The 13,631-nt window shown below is 36.0% G+C and overlaps 1 protein-coding gene across 1 annotated transcript in view; it reads right to left on the bottom strand.

Annotated features, from left to right (window-relative positions):
• Window positions 1-13,631, bottom strand: part of GALNTL6 (polypeptide N-acetylgalactosaminyltransferase like 6) — a 435,529-nt gene that overhangs the window by 275,963 nt on the left and 145,935 nt on the right. Inside the window, exon 2 of the mRNA XM_036381717.2 lies at window positions 616-724. Within this exon, the coding sequence (XP_036237610.1) occupies window positions 616-724 (109 nt within the window). The remainder of the gene's footprint in view (window positions 1-615; window positions 725-13,631) is intronic.

The following is a 13,631-nucleotide window of genomic DNA, read 5'->3' as shown; positions in this document are numbered from 1 at the left end:
AACATGCTCTGATGACAGAAAGAGGAACACAAACCATACTCTCTGCACGTATGGGATGCAGCACATGAAGGTACATTAAAATTACATTACTCACTGTAACAAAGTGTCCTTCAGTCTATTTGCAAACACAATTTTCTCCCATTTTCAAATAATTGTAGACTGTCAGAATGATATGAAGTTGCTTAACAAGACTAAAGGATCGAATGGTAGAAGTGTCAAAGGTTCTTGGCAGCTACAGGTATTCAACTTGGGTTTTGTTCATCAACTTAAGGATGATTTGGCTTATTTGTAACATGTCCTTTTGCAAACCAACACTCTGTTTGGTCAAAGTGTGACAACTGACTTCAACAGGGAAAATAATTTGTTGATAACATTTTTGCTGATTGTACAATCATTATTTAGTTACTAGCAGGGAACACATTGTCACTTGGCTACTTTCAGAGATAAACTATTTGTGCTTGGTCTGACCTCTTAATTCAGAACATGATGACCTTGTGACATTACTGCAATCAAAAAAAAGCTATTAGGAATGCCTCCTAAAGGACTCAAAGAACAAACAGAGAGAGAAAGAATGAGTAAACAAGCCACTTCAATTTGTTCTGAACTCATGTATACCTGAACGCATAGCATCTTTTTGAATGCTTTCATAATCATGCCAGTCCTTCCTTTTCAAGCCATCAGTCCAGGTAAAGAGCTGTCCATCTCCCAGCCCCAAAGGAAGTGTCTGTGAAAAGAGTAAATAAATAACAAATAAATATATACATACGTAAGTGGTTCATGTTATTACAGAGGAACCCTCATAATATGGCAGTAGCCATACTCAGTTTATTCAATGCAAATACTGAAACTTTACTGTGATAAATGAAGTTATTTTTCTAAATATTGTGAGAACACACTGTGAATTTAGTTCTTGACAAACAATTATTTCAAGTATATCAAACGTATGGAGCTTAACATTTCTCTTTTCCGCAGTGTTCCAATACGACTGCTTGGCAAGAAGCTCATGGAGATTAAACAGACCACTCAAACTGATCAGGTTTCAAAAATGCCTTATCCTTCAACACATGAAGGACTTGGATTTTTTCTTTAAAGTATCACTTGTACAAGATAGGAGTTGTAGTTACTCTGCACTTTACAATGTTCGCCTTTTATTTTTTGCTAAGTTTTTTTTTTTAATAGCTGCTACTAAGTTATTGTTACTCACACAAGGTCGAAGGACTGCATCAAAGGCCCCAGAGCAAAGAAATTCTCAAAGCACCTTCAAATCCTGTAGATCTTCACAATAAGCAGTAAGGGGAAAAATAGCCCAAAACACAACCCCACAGAATACCCAGAAAAGAAATTCCCATGCAATGTGTAGTTAGTAAGCTGACTTCTCCTTTCCAAACTCCAAATTCTTGGGTAAAGATAAAAACTGCTTTTAGCTTCTAAGCAACATTATCTTCCTAGAGCTCCTAGAGCTCTCTTGATTCTTTCTGCTAAAAGGTAGTATTTTTATGAAAATTAAGAATCAAAAAGTACAATTGCAAGTACATGAAATGTAGATTCATTGCTAATAAGAATAACATGAAAACTCTAGCTCTGCTAATTACAGGTTTTAATCAGTAAGCTGTCGAGAACAAAAGGCATGTATGAAATGCATGCTAGAAATGTTCTCAAAGTTATGAGAAAACACGTCTGAACAGCAGTTCCAGGGACACAACATGTGATCAGCCTTCTACTAGGAAACACTGAAAGCCCTATAAAAATCTCATGCCTGTGTAACACTGAAGCTTTGCCCTTCATGTGTGAAGTTTGTAAACCCAGTGAACACTGGACTCACCCATACTCTATTACTGATTTTACACCACTGGCTGCACAGAACTGGACAGCACTCACTGACTCCAAGTGAGATTGTCCCAGCGCGCTCAATTAGGGTTTCTTTTTTGTAGGACAGACAAATATTTGCCAAGCTACATGGTGCAGATCTGGTTGCTAAGCCATCCTTAAAGTGGATTTCAAAGGCTTTTGGATTTGTAAGAAAGAAGTTAGGAATGCCAGGCATGACTGGTTACCTTCAAGCAAAGGATGCTAGAAGTCCTGGCTGACAAAGATATATGCTGAAAATATCTGCTTTGGGTCAGCTGAGAATGCTGGATGTTCAGGGCAAAGTGCCATGAGCTCAGTGCTCTCCAACAAACCCCTGAAATACTGAGGAAAATCCATCACACTTGGCTAGTATGGCCTACATTTATAAGTTTTAGTATTAAAGGTAACTTATATTACATAATGCCAAACTGCAAGCTAGTTTGTTTATTCTTCTATTACCACTTCTGCAGACATATTCCAAGAAAATACTGTTGACATATTTAAATATGATAAAAGTCAGAGGTTCACACATAAAAGAACTGAAGAACTTAATACATCCTGATAAAAACATGTCAGGTTATCAAAACATCTAACCTTTCATGTTATTAAAATGAAATCATTAATTGCAATAATTTTTGAGTTCAAACAAGGCTAATGTTCTAATAGTAATATGAAATTTCTTGGGTTCTAAAGTCAGAAGCATAAGGTAGAACACAGGCTGCAACAGCATTAATCATGATTCTTAAGCACAAATTTCTAAAATAATCTACTCTGAAACAGTAACTAGTTCTTTAAAGTCAGACCCAGACAGATTCACTTCAATTAAACTTGTACCCTTCTCAGTATGGGCACAGCTGGTGTGAATCACTTGGAACCAAAGATGAACAACAATTTAAACTATCAAAAGCAGGCTGAAGTTTACTTTTGTGACCTTTTATTCCTGTGCTAGCTTCTTTCCCTAAAAGTAGTTATTTAAAGGCAAGTTTGCAGGACACTCAAAGAAAGCTGAGTTTACAGCTGGTTTCCTGTCATCTATTTGCATTTTGATACCATTACTCTTTAAAAATATTAATTACATGTAACTACTTTACCTGATAGCATTTACAAGTCTAATGTACCAGGAGACTCTTGCAAGCATAATATAGTTAAATAAATATATCCACTAAAATTAATCTAGAAAAAGGATAAGTATAAATCCAAATATCATATGATAGACAAAAACTAATGGAAGTCTTGCTGTGGCTCATATTTTGGAATGGTAACATTGCCATAAGAGGAAACAGGAAACAAACCACTGTATTGGTGCCATTAGAAGTTCTGGTTTAACTACTGAGAGTATTATTTGGATTGCTAGGATTTCTTTTTAATAAATCTCTTAACTCCTTCACATTGTACCATAGCAATTTTTCAGCTCTAACATCCTTTCAGTGTAAGGGGAATTCAATAGAATGCCCTCGTGTGTCACTTGGTAAAACCAGCATTCAGACAGCGCCGCCTCAATCTGGCTGAGCACTGTGGCCCCTACAGGGACTTGACTTGACTAAATTCACTCTGTACACACTAGTTTCACCTGTGCAGTGAGCATGAAACAGGGCTTAGGAAGGGATGCTGAGTTGCACAGACCAGCTCTCTGGGAAAAGCAAGAGTTTTGGCAAGAAGCTAAGTTCTTTAGCTCTGAAAAAATCTGAGCTGCCTTCGGTCCCTCAACTAAATATCTCCCTTGTCTGTAACTGAAGGATGTTTTTTTCCCTTTTTTTTCCAAAGTTGCTATATTGTTTAACAAGATACAAAAGAACTTGAGAAAATGGGTTTCTCCATTTCACTTCTTCCTAAGGGTAAACAAATCACATTTTGAAAGACCTTAAAACACAATTTCTGGAATTTTTTAAAACTGCTAAAAGGCTCCATTGTAAAACTCTAAGTATGCTTACATGCCTCTTTTACCCAAATGATAATGACTGGAAGAGCTCCCACTTCTAAAGAATTTCTAGCTGTGGAAGAAGGAAAAAAAAAAAAAAAAGAAAAATAACGTAGTACTCTTACTCTAGCATTTGTCTTCTCCCTACATACTTTTTCCTTCTCAGTTCTCCATCCATTTTGCTATCTTGACAATTTAAAGTGTTTTGCATCAAATTAGAAGCAGCTCTGGTTTAATGGCTGGATAATAACAACCACCAAGTGTTGCTACTTGAAAAAATGCATACAAGAAAACCCATACAAATCTACATCCCATCTGAAAATGACAAGTTCTGAGCTGGTGAATATGACAACAAAAGATGGAGTGTGCCAAAAAATCTGGATTCTGAATTTGCGTTGAACACATAATTAACCACAAACTGATCGACTCAAGTGAAATAAAATTAACCACAACACATAGGTACAAGTGCTAAAGAAGGTAACAAAATAAATTCTTCATTTTAGGGATAATGTAGAAACAGATCAAAATTATAAAATGCATAATGAATTCAGCACAAAAATGTGTTCAGGTGTTTAAACAAATAACCAAATCAGGTTGGGTTCCAATCAATAAAAGAAAAAATTTATCAAGGATTATTACCTCTGTGTAGGCAAATTACTGAACCATACCTCATAAGAGACATGGTATTCTGGAAATACACATTTGCTATTTGCATATCCTGGGTTTTTATGTAATTAAATGGCAGCAACACTTCATGGATAATGTGAGGTGTTAGTTCTACGTGTGCCTGTAAGAGCATTAGCAGCCTTTTGGTATACATAAGGGCCTTAGAAATGGAAAGCAGGACTTCAGAACATTATGGTTCCTTCCTACACATGAAGTCAGGCTTCTTTCTGGTGGAAACCAAGATATAAGAAAAGAGAAGACTCAGGCACACTTGCCCCACTTCTCCCCAGTACCTCATCCTAACACAAAGGTATAACTTAACATGTATTCTTTACTGACATATCAATACAAATGGGTGAGGAATAGCTCAGCTAAGTAGCTGAAACATACTCAGGGGTTTCCTCTCCAAAACATTTCTGTACATCACCCACAAATAGTGCAGTCTGTCCCTACAGCCCTTAGCCTTGACCTCATGAACCATTTTCATCATTGCAGAACTACTACAACAGCAAATATCCTATTGCATACAAAGTGTTGGACTTTGACTGACTGTCAAAAAAATCCTGCAACAACTTATCATCCAACCATTTGTTACATGTAGTATGTTCCTCTGAGTTACACGTTTTTAAGTGTTTCAGTCCAAAAGAGATTACCCACCTACAGGAACATTACATACAGCATCTGCCTTACTATTTCATTTTCACATTAACCTCAAATCTTTTGGGACGCAAGACTGATACGCTACTACATAAACTGAGAAGACTCTTCTCCTCCAGAGAAGACTTAACATCTGGTTCAATTACAGAGAATATGATAAGCACAAAAAATAGAGCTATTACCAAAAACTCACTCACATACTATTAGATCCCTCAGAGAGGGAAAAAAAGCTTCTCTACTTTGACATTTGAAAGCTTGAACTAAGAAACAAGTGCCTTCATTGAATAATTCATTTATTTTTCATTTCACTCTGTGGAGGAAGACAATTAGAGGGGACTCATGCAGGGGAAGAGGATATATCAATGGAAATGCACCTTAAAAAAAAAAAGATATTACAGAAATTACAGATTTACTTTGAGCCTGAAGATTTGCTCACAGGCTCTAGGGACATTTTACTGAACACCAACATATAATTGAATACTGCACTAACAAAACATCATATAATGATCAGTGTAACCACTTCCAATTGTTTAATGAATTTTGAGAAATAATCTTATTTAGACATAAGCACTTCTTCACACTCAGGAAAGGACACGCGGGAAATGAAGGCGGTGAAGAAGTACTTAGACACCTTTGGGGATATTTCAGGAGAAGCATAAAAATAACCACTGTTTGATTCCTCTTTGTTCTTGGAATAAGAGCTTGTGTATAGTATTTGTAAACAGTGCTGTGTAAAACACATAATTCACTACTTTTTTTGTACCCTTCCAACACAGATCATTCTCAGGACTCTAAGCTCTGATCAACTACTCTGATCAAAAAAAGACAATAACAAAAGAACCAGAACTCACTGAGCAAATAAATTCCTTCCTTCATCAAAATAAAATTAAGGAAGAGTTTTTAACAAATGGTGTCACTGGGTGTAAGACCATATGTTCATTATATATCAGTTGCAAAATCACAATATGTTCATTTACCAAATTTCTGTTCTGGTATTATCAAAAGTATATGAAGACAGACATTTTCATGAAGCTTCATCCCCAGCAGTTGGAAGAGTCATGAAAAAAATTTATTTTGAAAGATTTCCCCTTTTTCTGATTATGGTACATTTTAGCACAAGATCATCAAAATGAAATCTTAGCACTATGGCAGCCAAATCTGAAGTCAAGTACTCAAGCAAAATCCATTCCAGTGCAGTGAATGGGTGAGGATATTAAAGATGAAAACAAAAATATTATTTCCCCTAATGATGCGCTGATGTAAGGCAGCCTGATCAATGGAAAAGGTGTAAACCCCAAATATCACACTGTCTCATCTCTACACCTTTATGCTTAAGCTCTGAACCCTGCCTGTGTGGCTCTTCTTATCTGTATCTCTTCAATGTTAGACTAAAAAACAAAAAAGGCCCCTTATCTGAACTGATATCTATGTATAAGTACCACACACAGGGAACAGGTACAACACAGCCCTTAAGTGCCTGTGAAGCTCCCATCGCCATAAAATGAAAGTATTACATGTAGCAATTTGAATCCACCATGAATATTCCCTGAACATAGCAGGAGCAGGTATTATTTTTGCATGGCCTAACAATATCAGCTGATAGTTTTGAAGCTCCAGGTTACATTTTCCTGTCTGGATCCTCCTCTGGGATTCTGTCCCCCTAGGTGGGGAGCAGTGGCTGCAGCACCTGCAGCAGCAGGCTTTGGGGTGGGCAGCAGCTGCCCTGCACAAGGGGGAACCCAGGTCTCAATGGCATCCACAGACAGCTCCCATTGGTCCTGCCCCGCTGCTGGGCAGCCACTGCCTGCCAAAATTGATGCCCATCAGGAAGGCACCGATGATGAAGCCAAGGCCGGCCAGTAAAATGTAGAGAACTACTAACTGCTATCAAGAAAAGGTGGTAAATGCTCAAAACCTAGAATATTTCAAAAAGAATGAAAAAATCAAAATACATTGTTGTATAATTACTGCCTTTTATTTTTATTTTTACTCCATTTTTGTGTACTTTTAAAACACTTGAAAAAAATGTGAATCTGAATTGCTTTTCATATCCTTGGCTTGAAGCCATATAATAGAGACTTCAGGACATGATGAATTTCTTCATATGCTCAGATTTCCTGTGCCACTTATTTGCTATGCCACAGCAAATAAGTGTTCATTGCACTGACATTTACATTAGTAGAAATAATTAGCCCAGCACATCAAAAAAAGGGCAGCACTTGATTTAGTCTGTGACATCTGAATGACTCGAGGTTATTTCATTTTCGAGACACTTAAATCACACTTTTTGTGCTTGTAGATTCTAGACTATCATGGACAACCCAGTAGCATCATGCCATCAATTCCAAATCAAAGCTGTTAATAATGTTATTTAGAAAATGCCAAGCTCCCCAAGCATTTCATTACAGAGACTTTTATAGACAGGTATAAAAAAGCTGTTATTGCTGGACTATGGTTATATATTTCAGGTCACAAAACTACAGCAAAAAAGATGAAGTTAAAACATGCATAGAACTCCAGAGAAGTTTGTACTCCATATCTGTTGAATATGAAGCATCATGAATTGCCAAAGGTGACCTACAAAGTCTGGCAGCGAACCCTGGCTTTCCAAATGACAAGCTGACTGTAGGACAGGAGGTAGAGTCTAGACTCAAAGGATACTAAAATAAAATAATAATAACAGTACAACAATATTCCACAGACCATGCAATTCCCATCTCTTTCTACCTGCTGACCTAAGCTGCTAATAGATTTGCTTAATAACTAAAACACCTAAACCTGTATTTTCTTGTTTTATTTTCACTTGTGTCATTTTCAATTCAAGGAAAAGTAACCAAACTCAAGTAACATGAGCATTTATGATGGACCTAAATGAATACATACTGCCCATGCTGACCACGTACTGCTTTCTCCAGGTCTTCTTTTTCTACTGAAGACTTCTTTGAAGCACAATAGGGTCAGCTTGCAGAAGAGCCTGCATCCATATTGGACTATTCATTTTCAGGAACTTTAAAAATCATACTTGAAATCGTGTTAATGCTGCATTTTTTTAATAACTACCTTTTCCAGAAATTATTTTTAACATCAAAAGACCTGAAAGGGGTTTGAAGAAACTCAGCAGGATTTTTGCTAGGATTTGAAGAAACTCAGCAGGATTTTTGCCAGTATTGGTTGGTTTAGAACCAAAAAAGATCTGTAAGACCATTCTGATGAACAATATAAACAATGGCTTCAAGTGACTCCTGGAAGAGTTTATTACATGCTACGTTTCTGAGGTGTTAAATTATATGGCACATGGATAAAGAAAATTTTAAGCATGTTCTTTTATGTAAACAGCCTTCTTCTCCTTAAAAAAACCAAAACAAAACTGAAAACCAAGACACCACCAAATCACAAAAAACAAAACAGAACCCTATCTTCATGGAAAGAACCCCATTGTTAGTAATTTCTTAATTTCTAAAAGGCTGAATAATAAAGATATGACAGTACTTTTTCTTAATAGACTCTTCATATACATATTTTTCCTGAAGTTTAGAAAAATGTCTTTATATTTTTACTATGCTATCATGCTGTTTTGTGTTGGCTACAGCACTAACTTAACATAAAAAGTGCTTTATCAGGATTCAAATGTCAGGTGTTTTAAGCAGGAAACAATTTTTTTGCTTTATCTGTTCAGTGGTGATTAAAAATCTTATTTTCTTATGATAACTTCTGATATTATTTGCCTTTGCGTTTCCTTTATTATAAGGGTATTCTCTCAGGAAACAGATTTTAAAAACAGTGAAGAATGTTCATTACAGCTAGGTTACCCTTAATGAGTAAAATTCGACTTATGTGTTGCTCCATGAGGCAACAAGAATAATTTCAGAAGCATTTTCTCTTTTTTTTTCCCCCCTCTGGTGCACCTCTTTTAAAAATATGAGTTGCAACATAACTGGAACATTGTTCAAATCTCTGTGGTACAACTGATAACAGCTTTGCAGCAAACCTGAAACCACTGATCCAGCAGACCCAGTAATACTAGGAAAAAAGATATCTACCAATTATTATTACTGATCAATATTTTCAGTAGAAATGGCTACTTTTTTTGTTTTTTCACATTCTATTATAGGAGAAACATTGTAAGAGAAAGGTCAGATGCAGAAACTAACTTGAGCCAGATTTCCTACCTGGAATGTTTTAGCACAACTTAAAAATTTGTTACAAAAAATAATTTTCTATAGCAATGAGATAGATGATTCTATATTTTTGACTGCAACACAAGGTAGAACTTAATTTGATATCTCCAAGTGTATGTAGAAGCTAATAGCATTCCAGAAGTAATTTTTTAATTGTTCAAAAAGGAAAGTACTAGATTTTTGAACAAATATTTTAAAAAGCATTAAATTATAATCTCTACAGTTGCATGACCATACAGTGAAATAGCTCTGCATACAGGTGAAATACAGTGACTTTTTATTTCATGTAGTTGTCTGCTCATTTTTTTGTATAGTATTTCTAATGTTTCTTGCTGATCTATGCCACAACAAAATTCATGTTCCATAGGCACCTTATTTGCAGAATACTCAAGCTTCTGGCATTAATAACCGAATTTTTAATTTGCAGTTTTTGTTACATAGGATTTAAGGAAAAAAAAACCCAATGTTTAGTTAACTAAAGTAATGAACCCATGTTGGAAAAGAATTATCATCTTGCACTTTAAGGAAGACCTTAAGCTAATGTGCACAAATGAAAGAAAACACTCTTATCAGCAGGCTTTCTGATGCTGCAGCATATGCATTATTACTCAATCTCTCAGAATTCTTTTCTTATGTGGGCACTGGATAGTAATTTCCATTGTCTAAGAGATTTTCAAGCAAAGTCCACAGGCTGCTGCAGAAAACAGGCCCATTAAACAGGACTGACAGGTTTACATTCTTGTTCAATCATCTTAACACAAAGCTGATAAGGAGACCTCCTGCAAGGTCTTTGGAAGCATGACAATTTCTGTGCTTTTCGTGAACTCAATGCAGATTTACTGAGACCAAAGACAGTCTTCCTAGTGCTTCCAGCATAATGAAGTTTGCACCTAAAGGAACTAAAATTTTTGGTGGTTCTACATGTTCACAGATGGTCATGGAAGTCTGAGACTCATCTGCTTAAAACAGTTCCTAAGCTCTGAGCTAAAGACATGGTTTAAACTTCCCTATGTAAAGTCAGGTTGCATGTATATTGCATTTTTTTTCCAGTCTGAACCACACCTCTTTTTACTACTATTATTAGTTTTTTTAGATTTTCACTTTATTTTTTGTTTAGGTCTAATCATGCTTTCTCAATCTTACCTATACCTTTTACATACTCAGTCCCCCAGTCATTACCTTTTTGTAAGAGTTCTCATGTCAAGCTATTCCCACACATCCTTCTTTTTATAGGTAACTCTCTAAAATTTAAGTAAATTGTGGGAGATTTTACAAAATAGCACTGTTTATTATACTCCCTTCATGTGAGTAAAGTTTTTCACTCTTACTTTCTGAACAATAACAAAATGATACATGAAATATCTTAACATATTAAACCAGATTAGATTTGGCTCACCTTTCAATGAATCCAGTCAATTGCAAGAACAGGTAAATTAATAACATCAAAATAAATGGACTACTACAGAAAATTCAAAGGATGTTTTTTGTGAAGTTCAACAATCAGTTGCAGAATCATAAAAATGCATCATCTGTAAGTTCCTTTGAGGGACAATCTTACCCCACCTCAAACCGGGACTGGGTACGCCTAAATCACATCTGCCCTTGCCGATTTCCAATAGCAGAGACTGCATAGGCACTCAAGGCAATTTCATCAATACTTCATTATTCTTGCAATTAGGAAATTTCCCCTTTCATCTAACCTGTGTTACTTGCCATAATTTAAGCCTTTCATTTCTTTGTTCTTTTTACCAGAGACAAGAATAACATATTTCCTTTCTAGCAGCTACATTTTCATGGACATGAAAATTATTTTCTCTCCTAGATTAAGTGTTCTTATTTTTTCAACTTCTTCTTGCTAACCCTGAAATATATGAAACTTTGAGAACAGCATTACTTTGTTAGTAATTGGATAAGGCTAAGAACAGCAAGTGTAAAATGCTTATTAAAACTCCCAAACAAACCAACAAGAAACATGATTACTAAATGGATGAAGAACTAAGACAAGTAACAGGAGGCTACATTTCCTAAAAATAAGCAAGATTAAGTTATTTACTGTAACATGCTTTTTCCCTGTCTGAGAATAAAATAGCCTTGCATACCCATGTTGTGCTTCATGAATACTTCATATTTCCTATCCAGCCTAATACTATTTTACGAAGCAGCAGTGAATTCTCTTAATTAAAGTAGACAAATGACTGAAATGTTTATAAATAATTAAGATAGTCAAGATAAAATTATGTTATAAACCTAAAATGACACTGAAATTCAGCAGGACTCATATACTTAAGATGACCAAACTACTAGCAATTTTGATCAAACACATCTTGTACTTCTGGTTCTGCCTGAATAAATGCTGGGTTTTCCCCTAGTAGCGAGAGCATATTTAAAGAATTCACATATGCAAAGAAATCCATCCCCATGAACAAGAGTAGAAGGAGGGAAGACTTATGAGAGTTTCAAATTCAAACAACGACCTCTTTTTTTTTTCTTTGAACCAAAAACGTTGATATTGGACAAACTGATGATCTCTTCTGTCTAATGCCATTTAAGATGACCTTTCCATTTTATGCCAATAGTTTTCAATTAAAAAACCAATCACAGTATATTTCACTAAAAGGAGTACTGTGATTAGTTAAATCTAATTTTATCAACAGCCAGAATGTGAAAAGCATATTAAAGTAAGGTGAACAGCTTTGATTGATACACTAAGTTTTAATTTCCAATTCCTCATCTCCCACTCTTTTGGTAGGAAATGAAGGTTACACATCACTGAGCAATGTAAGCTACTGTAACTCAAATGCAGCTTCAAACATTTGACCTTCAATTTTTCTCCCCCCTGTACTGTATAGACTCCGAATTGATAAGTCTGGAGCTATGAGGAAAGTTTTTAAACATAAAATCCTTTTTTAAAAAACCCACAACAACCAATGAAGATGAGCATTAAATTTAATTACCATAGTTCTTTTGGAAGAAGATCTATATACACCTTTGCTATGGGCTACTTATTTAGATTTTGAAAACGTCCTCCTTAAAATGCAAAACAGTTCTTTTCCAATGTGAGTTCACTTCCTGAGTTAATTAAGATGTCCAGTTTTTCAAGACCTAGGACCTATCCCATGTTCAAAGCTAGGTATTTTAATTTGTGTTTACATAAATTAATAAGGTCATCCTAATTTTTGTCGATACACACAACTCCTACGGATATTACCTTTAAAGTTTGAGAATGCTAATGGTAGTTACTACATCCAAACATCTTGTACTTCAGACCATCCTGTGGCATTGCACCGAGGAATTCATACAGAGTCTGCTCAAGAGCCATTAAACGCTGCAGAAAGCCATGGCAGCCAGAGAGATGTTACCACACTCTCCCCCTTGAGAACAGGAGCTGCAGCAGGGTGTGAGAGACCCTTTTGATGACCCCTGTCTGAGGGCCAGCTTCCAGCAAACCCCAGGCAGCAGACCCTCCTGCAGCCTCCTGCTGGGTCACAGCTGCAGGACCAGTTAATCCTGGCCTTTCATCCCAGCAGGCTCTCATCTGCCTGCAGGCTGGCTTCCACTAGGCCTGGCTGGGAGCTCAGGAGAGTCTCCCTTCTGTCTTTGGAAAGTCTCTATGCATAAACATAAAACACTTTTATTCCCTTCACTCTACCTTAGCTGAACTCAGTGTCCTTATGTTCCCCAGCAGAGATGATACCAGCTAGGCTTCAGTGGCTCTAAGGCAAACTCCAGGGCTCCCTAAAAGACCAATTCTCTCTACAAGCAGGGCCATTATTACCATGTACACACAGAGGAAAAATTATATTATGACAGCTACCACCACGAAGTAGCTGTTCTTTAAAAACTGACTTTTTACTGATGACTGTTACAATTACAGGGATTAATATTATTAGTCCCCCTCTTCTCTTAGCTGGATATTTCAATACTGAAAAAAATCTAAACTTCTAAATTCCTCAGATCTGGGGAAGAGTCTAAAAGGAAATACATTAAATTTTCAGTTTAATATATATTAGAATCCATGGAGACATTAAATTTCACTTTTCATCTATGAATATTAAACATTAATGAGTTTTCAGGTACAGAGATATTAAAGTGAAACTTCAGAGAGCTATGACTTACCTAGGATACAGAGAAAGAAAGTTCACAAGGGAAGCTAATAAAGGTCAAAACCACAGAATTACCATAAACCAGAACATAAAATAGAAGAAAAACAGTAATTCAAGCAAATCTGATTTTAAAGGGGCTCTTAAGAACTGCATACACATTTTCACAAGCAGAATTTTCACGTAAAACACAAAGAAATGGGTAGTAATTAAATACATAGTTCTATTCATATATAATATTCAAATGGAGAGTCGACAAATATT

Source organism: Molothrus ater, chromosome 4, assembly GCF_012460135.2.
Source record: "Molothrus ater isolate BHLD 08-10-18 breed brown headed cowbird chromosome 4, BPBGC_Mater_1.1, whole genome shotgun sequence".
Taxonomy (NCBI): Eukaryota; Metazoa; Chordata; class Aves; order Passeriformes; family Icteridae; genus Molothrus; species Molothrus ater.
The sequence above is the reverse complement of the archived record's forward strand: the minus strand, read 5'-3'. Positions and strand labels throughout refer to the sequence as shown.